Source organism: Martes martes, assembly GCF_963455335.1.
Source record: "Martes martes genome assembly, chromosome: 1".
Taxonomy (NCBI): domain Eukaryota; kingdom Metazoa; phylum Chordata; class Mammalia; order Carnivora; family Mustelidae; genus Martes; species Martes martes.
Window position 1 is genome coordinate 11,044,780 of NC_137888.1, and position 12,685 is coordinate 11,057,464.

At 42.8% G+C, this 12,685-nt stretch overlaps 1 protein-coding gene across 4 annotated transcripts in view; it reads right to left on the reverse strand.

The window, feature by feature from the left end:
* ITSN1 (intersectin 1) overlaps positions 1 to 12,685 on the reverse strand; it is a 209,666-nt gene that overhangs the window by 124,207 nt on the left and 72,774 nt on the right. For all 4 annotated transcript variants that reach the window (XR_013966609.1, XM_080799703.1, XM_080799704.1 and 1 more), the window contains exon 5: positions 2,815 to 2,975. Coding sequence is in view for 3 of the 4 variants with exons in the window: in XM_080799703.1 (XP_080655829.1) it covers positions 2,815 to 2,975 (161 nt within the window). In the remaining variant the exon portion in view is untranslated. The remainder of the gene's footprint in view (positions 1 to 2,814; positions 2,976 to 12,685) is intronic.

The window sequence follows — 12,685 nt, forward strand, 5'->3', positions numbered from 1 at the left end:
ATTCCACGTGTTAGCACGTGCCTCAGCACCCCTGCAGACCATGAACCATGGAGCAGTGACTCTCCATGCCACCCGTATGGTTTGGTGAGAATGAAGGCGGGAAGAGATGAGGTGGTAAGGAAACCAAGAGCCTTTGAAAAACTGCGTCTGGAGAGGCTCAACCTCCCTTTTTAGGAATATGGTCTTAAGCCAACTGTTCACCTTCGTGCTACCTCGGTTCTCTCATTCACGTAACAGGGCTAATAATTTCTGCAGATTTTAGGGTTACCGTTGCGACCAAATAATATACAATACCTGAAGGTATAATGTGTAGAAGGGCCAGGAAATGCGTGGCCAGATAATTTTTACTATTAACTAGAAAGTAATGATCCTAGTAACAAATGATTTTCTTCTCAAGTAGCCACATAAGAAGCGTTAAAAAAAAAAGTATCCTGGGTTGAGCAGAGAGGTAGAACTAGAAATACTAGCAAAGGTCAGGTGTTTGAGCAAAGCTAAGCAAACCTGGTTAGGACACAACGTACTTTTAACTTCTCTCATGTTCTGCCATTCCCTGGTGATTTGTCTCTTGGAAATAATTTACTGAGGATGCTGATGTGACGAAAAGGAGGGGGAGGAAAGGCAGTGGAGGAGCCCCGGGAGGAGCTCAGGACTGGATGGCAGAATGGGGGCTCAGAAATTCCAGGATCCTGGGGCGCCTGGGTGGCTCAGTGGGTTAAAGCCTCTGCCTTTGGCTCAGGTCATGATCCCAGGGTCCTGGGATCCAGCCCGGCATCGGGATCTCTGCTCAGCGGGGAGCCTGCTTCTTCCTCTCTCTCTGTCTGCCTCTCTGCCTACTTGTGATCTCTCTCTGTGCCAAATAAATAAATAAAATCTTAAAAAAAAAAAAAAAAGAAATTCCAGGCTCCCTTGGAGGAAGGGGCAGCTTACTTAAGTGGCAGTAAACCCCTTGGGCAGGCGAGGCCGCAACCTCATGGAAATAAAGCAGCAGTGACTCTATAGAGTTGAAAGTCCTGCTGCAGAATGGAATAAGAGAAGACATATTAAATGTTAGAGGGAGAATCACTGACCCCCGGGTTTGAGGGAAAAAGAGGAAATGGGATGCCTCAGGTTATTTGACTCTCTGTCCCCCCTGAGGTATCTTCTTGCAGCACCGGAAGGGAAGCCAAAAGAAAACCAAATACCCTTTAGCTGTTTTAACCCATGGGTCCTGACCAAAGGTTGGCTACAGGGACCTTCAGGGAATTCAGAACCACCTGAACTTAAATAAGCTGTGGGCTGCGGGCTGCGGGCTGCGGACACACAACGGACAAGGCCAACAAGGGCCCTGGTCACGTGGAGAGGACAATCTGTCCTCTTCACCTCCGCTCTTCCTAGCTTTGGCTCATGTGTGATTTCCTGAGTTTCTCTTTTTTTCTCTTGGATCACCCCAATCCTTGCCTGACCCCAAACCTGCACCCTTCCCTTTATGACCACAAGTTTTGTGATTAAACGTCACCAAAACAAAGGCAATGCATGGTTTGTCTTTAAGAGTAAATCTATTCAGTAAAACCACAGTATGTCTTTATCTCAGCTGATCATTAATTATATCAGAGACAACCTGCACTGCTACTGACTGCCCCCTTCCAAACCTACTTCACCATATCACCTGTCATCTGATCTATCCGGAGGAAGAAAGGGAAACTCTAGCCACAACTTCTATGTTTTGTTAAAACTGTCTAAGAACTTTCTCATGAATCAGATATTAGATCTGATTACTGTAATCTTTAAAGTCTAGGGTGAGAACAGAAGAAATCAGAACTCTTGGTGATCTTAGTCAATTAATTCCTGATTAGTTTTTAAGAAAAACACCTGGCTAAAAGGTATCTTTTTATGGAGCTGCGTTTTTAGCTGAGATACTGTTTATTTCATCCTGCTTATTTTGTTCCAAGGAAGAATTTAATGGGGCCAGTTGTCTCAATACTATGAATTTAAAAATATATTGCTAGATACCATTATCCAGAGGAACTGTTTGTGCGCCGGGGAAAATGAAGAGGTTCTGGAAACAGAAAGCCAAAAGGAAGCATGTGGCATTGTCAAGCGTCAAAGATGCAGTAAGGGTAATGAAAAGACAGAAAATGCAGTGGCAGACTACAAGTATATTCCCTCTGCCCTGACAGTCTGAACCTTTACTTTCATTTTGTTTACTAGCACCTGTTAAAAAGAAAACCACAGGAACCAAATGGTGTCAATCAGGCCAAGTCAATACCCAAACTAATGTCAGAGTCGACCTCTCCCAGCAACACGGCCTTAGGCAGTCAGTCATGAATTTTCGGGTCAGGACCAGTGAGGTCAGCTGTCCCATCCGCCCTCTCCATCCCCCAAAGGAAGATGAGGTAATTGACCTGATAAGACCCCACCCCCCCTTCCCCGCCAGAGAAAATGATCTTGCCAGGTACAATCCTTTCTTTTCTTTTGCTAACAAGGTTCTTGCCCCACCCTCCCTCCTGTAAAACCTTCCATTTCAGACAACTCCTCTGAGCTCCCCACTACTGGCTCCATGGGATGCTGCCCCATTCAGGAACCGCTTAATAAAACCAATTACAACTTCAAATTTACTCAGGTGAACTTCTGTTCTTTAACACATGCTAGGGTTCGAATGTGAACATGGTCTTCTCCTCCAGCATTATCTGCCTGCGGAGGACCAGGACCATCATTTTTCGGACAGAACTGCCTCCTAGAATACCACAAGGCTACGAACAGAAAAGGGGAAAAAGAGGAAAAAGTATTTTTAAGGTCTACAATGAAATATAGGAACCAAGTCCATTTCAGACTTACCAAAGGCTGGTGTGCTAGAAATAGCAACGGGCTGCTGTTTCATGACGGGGGGAAGTGAGGAAGGGAGTTGATATCCTTGCAGCTTGAGTTTGATGAGTTTCATAGCTATGGAAAACTCGACTTGATCCATGCGTCCATCATTGTTCATATCAGCTAGCGCCCTGCAAACCAACATCGAGAGCGAAGAATGACTCTGACCATAAAAGGGCCTTTCCTAAACCACCCTTCCTACCCACACCAGTCAGCTCCCTTCATCCTGGGGTGAACAAAAGAGAAGAAAACCAAGCAGACCAAATGGAACCAAACTTGTTTACCAAGCTACAGGGAGTAACCTGGGAATACTGGCAAGGTTTTGTATAAAAGTAAAATAGTTTCTACTGTGTTATGCTTTACTTATAGGAAACAGGAGGTAATTTTCAGTCTGAATGCCAGGATATGTACTTTGGATATCAAATGGGATTCTTTTTGAGGTCGGGAAAATGTTTTAGAATTGGATAGAGGCCATGATAGCACAACTCACTAAAAACCAGTGAATTATACATTTAAAAGGTTGAATTTTGTAGTGTGAATTATATCATAATAAAGATGTTAGGGGAAGGGGCACCTGGCTGGCTCAGGGTCATGAGTTCAAGCCCCACGTTTCCCCTAAAAAGACGTTAGGGGGGAAAAGGTCAGAAAAGAGAGTTTATTTCTACAGATACTCATCTAGACAGCACCAACTCCTCTGTGGAATTCTACCAACCCTCCCATGGAGACTATGCTACAATATAGTTCTACAACCTTTAAAGCTGTGAAAATTAATTAAATGAGCTTACACATTTAAAAATGGTATTCAGGGGGCACCTGGGTGGCTCAGTCATTAACCGTCTACCTTTGGCTCAGGTCATGATCCCAGGGCCTGGGATCCAGGCCAGCATCAGGCTCCCTGCTCAGCTGGAAGCTTGCTTCTCCCTCTCCCATTCCCCCTGCTTGTGTTCCCTCTCTCTGTGTGTCTTTCTCTGTCAAATAAATAAGTAAAAATTTTTTAAAAATAGTACTCTGAGGGACGCCTGGGTGGCTCAGTTGGTTAAGCAGCTGCCTTCGGCTCAGGTCATGATCCCAGCGTCCTGGGATCGAGTCCCACATCGGGCTCCTTGCTCCGCGGGGAGCCTGCTTCTCCCTCTGCCTCTGCCTACCACTCTGTCTGCCTGTGCTTGCTCGCTCGCTCTCTAACAAATAAGTAAATTTAAATAAAAAAAAATTGTACTCTGAAATGGTCAAGTGTAACTTGCAATGAATGTTTTCCTCCCCAGCATTTCATTTTTATTTTTTATTTTTTAATTTAATTTTAGTAGATTTGACAATGCTATGTTAAGTTTCAGGTGCAATGAGCTTTCATGCATATTCTCTCAAATAAGCTTAATAAGCAAAAAAGGTTTTTGCAAGTGGAAACGACTTTTATGCAAACCACAACTGTGCATTTTGACAATTAACCTCTTTTTAAATTTTTAAAATTAACACATAATGTATTACTTGATTCGGGGGTACAGATCTGTGATCATCAGTCTTATACAACACCCAGCATTCATCACAACACATACCCTCCCCAATGTCTGTCACCCAGCCACTCCATTCCCCCATCCCTGGCTCCCTTCCAGGAGACCTCAGTTTGTTTCCCAAGATTAAAAGTCTCTTATGGTTTGTCTCCCTATCTGGTTTCATCTTGTTTCATTTTTCAACTCTTCTGCCTGAAAAATATTCATCCCTTCAGGTGCCTGAGTGGCTCAGTCAAGTAAGTGCCTGCCTTAGCTCAGGTCATGATCCCACAGTCCTGAGATCAAGGACACACTGGGCAGCCTACACACCAGGAAGCCTGCTTCTCCCTCTCTTCCCTGTTCATGCTCTCTTGCTATCTGTATCTCTCCTCTCTCAAATAAATACATAAAATCTTAAAAAAAAAAATTTCATCCCGATTTCATTTCTTTTAGTCTAGATATTAAAAATGTTAAGAGGGCACCTGGGTGGCTCAGTGGGTTAAGCCTCTGCCTTCAGCTGGGGTCATGATCTCGGGGTCCTGGGATCTGTCCAGCATTGGGCTCTCTGTTCACCAGGGAGCCTGCTTCCCCCACCCCATCTGCCTCTCTGTCTACTTGTGATCTCTCTTGCTGTCAAATAGATGAATAAAATCTTTTTTTTTTAAAGATTTTATTTATTTATTTGACAGAGAGAGATCACAAGTAGACAGAGAGGCAGGCAGAGAGAGAGACGGAAGCAGGCTCCCTGCTGAGCAGAGAGCCCGATGCGGGACTTGATCCCAGGACCCTGAGATCATGACCTGAGCCGAAGGCAGCGGCTTAACCCACTGAGCCACCCAGGCGCCCCTAGATGAATAAAATCTTTAAAAAGAAAAAAAAATAAATAAAAATAAAGATGTTAAGATGATTTATTTTTTAAAAACCGATCTACTTTATTTGAAAAAAACAAATGATAAGAACAGCTACTCCCAATTAAATTACCACCACTAGCCATCTTTTAAATGATCCACATCTACATAAGTGTCCAAAAAAGACAATTAAGTTTCACAGAAAATTATCCTATATTGCCGGAGTTAACTCAAGGAATGAAAACATAAAACACAATGAAAAGAATGACATACAGTAAAGATCAAAAATCTCTAAAAGTTGTTAAGAGTCAACACTCTTCTTTTGGGAAGTAAGAAAAAGGGATGCCGGGGTGGCTCAGTTGGTAAACCATGTGGCTTTGGCTCAGATCATGATCTCAGGGTCCTGGGATCAAGCCCCGCATCGGGCTCCCTGCTCAGTGGGAAGCCTGCTTCTCCCTCTCCCTTTGCCTCTGCCTGATGCTCCCCCTGCTTATGCTGTCAAATAAATAAATAAAATCTTTAAAAAAAAAAAAAGTAAGAAAAAGTCATCAAGTGGGAGATGGGCTACAGAAGCCATGTTTATGCCTCAGGTGGGAGCAGACCTCAGCTCTCCCGCAGTCTGTGATCCCCTTCAGCAAACCCCACCAGTGGAGTCTGAATTCATTCACCTACCTGAGGGTCATTCTGCATATGGATTTTGGTCACCTGAATTTGTACATGAACTGATCATTCACATCATTTGCTAGTAAGTTTTCTGATGGACTACGTGTCTTTTTCTTGTCAGTTTGTAAGAGATCGCTGTATGTTACATCTTTGCTGTCAATTTTACCTGACAACTGTTGAGTTTTTAACATTTATCATTGGTCTGTGCGTAATATCTTTACTGTAAGAAATTCTGTTTTTATACCATATGATTTCACTTACACGTGGAATCCAAAAAAAACAAGATGAACAAACAAAACGGTAACAGACTCATAAATGTCAGGCACTGTTACACACTTGAAACTAATATTATAATACAACTTTTATGAACTAATCCAGACTCTTCTCACGGAACTAAAAAATATTTTTGTTGTGTATTGAACGTTCATATGAAGTGATACCTATTTCTGGATTAACAATTCCCAGTTCAATAGGACAATGATCTGATCATACTCGCTCTGTGGTACAGTCTGGTATCTGGCAAGACTGGGTGGCTCAGTCGGTTAAGTGTCCGACTCTGGATTTTGGCTCAGATCATAATCTCAGGGTCGTGGGATGACACGCCACGTTGGGCTCCCCACTCAGCGCAGCGTCTGCTTCTCCTTCTCCCTCTGCTCCTCCCCCAACTCGCTCTCTACTCTCTCACTCTGTCTCTCCCAAATAAACAAATAAATAAATAAAATCTTTAAAAAAGATTTTGTTTGGCTATTCACAGATGTTTGTTTACTTCCCTATGAATTTTAAGATCATTGATCTATTCTACAAACAACCCTACTGGGAACCAAGCTGCGACTGCATTAAAGAGTGCACCGAAGACAAGAGCACGTCCATCTGTTCAAATTTACAAACATTTCCTTAATAAGATTAGATCACTTTGGGGGTACCTGGGTGGCTAAGTCACTCAGCTGTCAGTTAAGCCCCAGACTCTTGATTTCGGCTCAGGTCATGATCTCAGGGTCGTGGGATGGAGGCCCCGTGTGGGACTCCCCACTTAGCAAGGAGCCTGCTTGAGATTTTCTCTCTCAATCTCCCTCTGTCCCTGCCTCTCAACACTCTCTCTCTGTCTATCTCTAAAATAAATGAATAATCAATCTGTTTTTAAAAAGGATTGATCAGGGGCGCCTGGGTGGCTTAGTGGGTTAAGCCTCTGCCTTCGGTTCAGGTCATGATCTCAGGGTCCTGGGATGCATCCGGCTCTCTGCTCAGCAGGGAGCCTGCTTTCCCCTCTCTCTCTGCCTGCTGCTCTGCCTACTTGTGATCTCTCTCTCTGTCAAATAAATAAATAAAATAAAAAATCTTAAAAAAAAATAAAAAGGATTGATTACTTTTTTATGTAAGCAATTACTTTTTGTAATTTTTTAAAAGATTTTATTGATTGATTGATTGAGAGAGAGAACGCAAACAGGGGAAGGGGCAGAGACAGGAGAGAGAGAATCTCAAGCAGGCTCTGCACTAAGCCCAGAGTCCCATGCAGGGCTCGATCCCACAACCCTGAGATCATGAACTGATCCGAAACCAAGAGTCAGACGCTTATAACTGACTGAGCCACCTAGGCGCCCCAGTTACTTTTCTTATTAAATGTATTCTTGGGAATTTTATCATCCCATCACTATTTTAAATGGAACACTTGCCCATTTCCATATTTTGGTGCTTACTTCCAACACAGAAAATTTTACTTTCAATAATCATTTATGCTATAATCAGCTATCTTACCAAACTTCTATAAATATTTTTTTAACCTACAATCGCTTAGGTTATAGCTAACTATACTATTGCATAACCAGCAAAAAAGAGTTAACTTTCGTTTCCAATATTTATACACTTCCTTTTTTTTGGTTGGTCTTCCTGAGTGTAAGACATCATTGAATATGTGAGCATCCTGGTAAGTTCTGGGTTTCAGTGAAAGGGCTGTAGTGTTTCACTGTTTAGAATAAATTTTGGTAGCGATCTTTAGAAAGTAACCTGACATATTTAAAAAGTTTCCTTTCTACATATTAGGTATGGGGTATGTGTGTGTGTGTGTGTGTGTGTGTATTATTATTTTTTTTTTTTAACATCAAATGCCTACTCAGCATCTGCTGATCGGGATCACACTTCCTTTTATCTGTTGCTATAATACTGAGAGAATGCCTTAATTCTGCACTAGACTTGCACTTAAGGCATAAACTCAAGTTGGTCATAATTTTAAATATATTGTGGAATTCTATTTGCTAACATTTTGATTTTTGCATCTATATCCATAATTGAGACTGTCTCTGGTTGTCTTACATTTGTAACTATCTTTCAGGTTATAAAAAGGAAGTTAAATAAGTAAAATGAGAGGATCAACCTTCCTTCTTTTGTTAAGTTTTTCTAAAAAGATACTCAGCTTTATTAGATGGTTCTCAGAGAAAAGAAAAACTTGCCAACAATCAACATCAACTTGCACACTTAAAAAAAAAAAAAATCAAGCAGATAGATTCTCACTCCCTATACCCAACATCGCAGCCCCCCAAACACATTTTTCTAAGGAGAAACAAATATCCAATGTGGGATAATGACTAGTTGGAGAAGAGACTTTCCAGTACCGTAAGAGTTTAATTAGAAGAATGTCATGTTTCTAAAAACCTTCCACTGAATACCTCAGTGGGAGAGGAGAGGAGACATGTAATTCTCAAGTTCCTGGTGCTTGCCTTTAAGCCACCCACCAAAATCCCACATTTTTTTGAGAATCTTGCGTGATTTTTTCTTAAAACCTTTTTCTCCTCAACTAACAGAATGTAAGTGTTGGGACTCACTGGTAGTGATAACTCAAAGGGCTTTATGCAAACACAGTAGTTATTTCCACAAAGCTCAGCTTTTCCCCCACCCCCCTTCCCCAGTGAAAAAGCTGGAACACTGGAAGACCTGAAATTCTATTTCTGAAGGTTTCTCTGCCCAAAAAAAAAACACCTCAGCTCTGCCATCCACTTTCATCCCCCATCTACATATACTCATTTCTAATAATCCCCCTGAAAGATGGACTAAAAGCCTAGGAATCCGAATATTAAATTCACAAAACTTCCAAAGCGAAAAAATACATACGCAAAAAACAAGCTTTGGTCAAACAACAGTTGTTTATGACTCTTAAAAATGAACTAATCGTAAATATATAGCACACATACATAGCAACAGGCAGGGCTGAGATGAGAAGGGGACCACAGGTATGCTGATACCTTAAGGGAAAAACAAACCACATATCCCTCTCATGCATTGGAGGTAGGAAAAAGTGCTCAAACTCCCAATGAAGGGAAATCTGGCAACATCTACAGAACTACCCATGCATTTACTCTTGGACCTAGCAAATGCACTCATAGGAATTTACTCTGAAGATACACCGACAATATAAAAATATTTATGCTTTAGCTCATTCACTGGTACATTATTAGAAGTAACTGTAACTGTAACACACACACACACACACACACACACACACTCAGGAGACTGGTTGGATATACTAAGGTGTTATCTTCTACAATGAGTACTATGTAACTGTAGGGAAAAAAAAAACAGAGAAAGACATCTCTAAGGAATGATACCAGTGATTTCCAGAATGTGTTAAGTGAGAAAAGCGAGGAACAAAAGAACATTTAAAGGCGGTAACCTTTAAAATAAGAAGGAAGAGGAAATAATTAAAATATTATTACGGTATTATGAAGCTGCTGTTTTTTCCAGAAGGATGATAAGAAACTAATTCAAGGCACAGGGACAAAGCGCTGGCATGGGGAGTGACACCTCTCTCTGCGCTCCCATTTTGGTACAGTGTTGGCTTTTGGAACCTTGTTAATGTGTGCCATACTCAGAAATGGAATTAAGTCCACAATTCACAAAAAAGGAGATCCCTAAAGCGAATAAAAAAGGGAAGCCGGTGGTAGGAGCAGGTGGGCAGAGGGAACTACTCTGCATGAGTGGTCAGGAAGTACTTCTCTGAAACCAGAAGGGTAATGAGCCAGCCAGCTGCATTACAGATTACCGGAGGAGGAAATACCAAGTGCGATGCCCCAGAGGCAAGGAGGAACCTGGCCCATTTCAACAGAGAGAAGGTCAGTGAAACTGGGATACAGAAATTGAGGAAGAGAGAGGTACAAAATAAGAGAGGAGAAAAATAGACGAGGGTCAGCTCGGGTTGGGCCTTGGAGCCTAGATAGGACTTTGGGTTTTCTTCTCAACGGCGAGCTTAAAATGGATTTACTTTTTCCAAAGAGAGTGTGGGCACTGTACGGAGAATGAAATCTAAAGGGGGAAGTGTGAGAAAGACTCCAGTGGACAGTAGCAATGGAGACAGAAAGAAATGGCCAGAACGGGGAGAAAGTCTGTAAATGGAACCAAAAGATGTGTTGATGGACTGAAGGCGTAGGGTGAGGAACACAGAGGAACCAAGCGTGGCTCCCAGCAGCTGGACAGATGCCTGATGCCATGCACCGAGGATGGAGGGATGAGGGAGGGAGGCGAGGGGAACAAGAGTCCAGGATGCCTTTTTGGGGAAGGGGATGAGTTTGGCAAACTGATCTCGTTGAGGGCTGAAGGTTCTTCTGCCATATGCACATAAGTGTCCTAAGAAACTAGATGTGGTACAGCTGGTGGCCCCCACCCACGCCCCACCCTTGGGCAGATCACCAAGCTGTTCTCGTATTTGCCTTTATGTCTCTGGATCCTGCCTTCTTTCTCAGGGCCCATGCCCAGGTGGGCCTCCCCTCCCCTCATTTCTCTCCTTAGAAGCCCCTAATCTCCATTTCTGTGGCCCCTATTGCCTCTGATGCCAAAGCCTTCTTCATTCAGCCTCTTTTTATTTCCTGGACCCACAAGGCTCCTGTCCATCCCCCTCTACTTTCTTCTCTTCCCTCTGCACACTAGGCCAAGGCTGGAACAACGTTAAGTATCTGAAGTTGCCAAAAGGATACAGGATATTTTCCAGTTTCCTTTCAGTCCCTTATTAGTAAGACAATTTCTAGGAAGTTATACCATCTTTGGCCACTGTTAGGCTTTGGCATTACACCCACTGACTGGACTCCATCCTCTGGAAATTCAGGTTTTCCTGTAGTATTAACTAGAAAGCGGACTGGAAAGATAAGCAGCCCCAAAGAATCAGTAGGTTACAGTTTAAAAGTTCTCAAACTAGGGGAGCCTGGGTGGCGTAGCCTGGTTAAGCTTCCAACACTTGATCTCTGCTCGGGTCTTGATCTCAGGGTCATGACTTCAAGCCCGGCATAGGAGCCCACTTAAAAAAGATAGAGAGACAGATAAATGTTCCAAACTAGCTAAGTGGAATATAGCTTCTACCTGGAACAAAAACTGTGCCCGTGTGTAACACATGTATCACTCATGGATTTGCACTGAGATCCACAGCAAGGAAAATAATGCCCAGAGAGAGAGTATGACAGTCCCGAACTCTCAATCCAGTACTTTCTTCTTCCCCACATGACTGACAAAGGGATTGCCCAAACCTTCAGACTCCAACCCAACCCTCCTTCTACCAAAAGGGTCACTGGCCTTCCCTGGGACCCCACCAGAAAAACCGTAAGAGAACACAAGATGAGCACAGAGACAGGGAGTGAAAACTATTTCATTGGATCAGCTGTTACTATTTATACATTTAAAAGCCTAATTCTGGGGGCGCCTGCATGGCTCAGTGGGTTAAAGCCTTTGCCTTCAGCTCAGGCCGTGATCTCAGGGTCCTGGGATCGAGCCCCGCGTCGGGCTCTCTGCTCGGCGGGGAGACTGCTTCCTCCTCTCTCTGAGTGCTTCTCTGCCTACTTGTGATCTCTCTGTCAAATAAATGGATAAAATCTTAAAAAAAATTTTTTTTAGAGGAAAAAACACGTGAAATGTATTAGATGATACTTTATTTTTCTCCATTACGCTTATTACCACGTGATAGTTTTTATACTGCTCCTAACTATACCCTGTCACCAGACTGCAATTTCTATGAGAGGATGGATTTTGTCTGTTCTGTTCACTGCTGCATCCTGAGCACCTACAATAGTCACTGCCCCACAGAAGACATTCAATAAGTATTTTTCCACTGCTGAATGAATGAATGTTAAGTGAGATTTTCCAGAAGCAGATATGCATCATAAAACTGCTTCTCGAATGAATATTCATAAATTGGGAATATGACATACAAGCAGAATTCAATGGAAGATGTAACGCCTGCAAAAGGAAGGTGCTAGTGAGTGACCTTGACTGCTGGTGCGAAATACAATCATATACCAGAACGCAAAGCAAATGAAAGAGTCTTACAGTGAACACAGATGTCATGTATTTCTCGAATTTAACTCAGGCACTTAACTGCCAGGTCAGTGCCCCTATGCTCACATGAGCATGAGTTCGCGCTCCCCTGCCCCCTACCATCCTACCCCTTTCTTTTAAAAGCAATTCCAAAAACCTGGGTTCTGTGCCTTTCCCAGCTCAAAGTGGATCAGAAGTAAGAGCTAGAAGGGCATCACAGGAGGCACCTCACCAACTGGAAGAGACTGTCTGGCAGCCAATATGCTGACAACCAGGAAAAGGAACATAAAGCAGACACCCAAAAAAGCACAGGAGTCTGGTATCATTCAGTTTCAATTCAAGTTTATCTGTATACAAATATATCTATATTTCCCATGAGAGTTTTGCTATTCAGAACACAGTAAATGATTTTCATACTGATGACACTGGTAATCAAGCTTGGACCACATTCTGCAGACTCTGCTTGAAGGCCACAGGGGACTAGTCAATCTTTATTAATTTCCATTATACTGTTAAGAAAGGTCGATCATGGGGCACCCGGGTGACTCAGTGGGTTGGGCC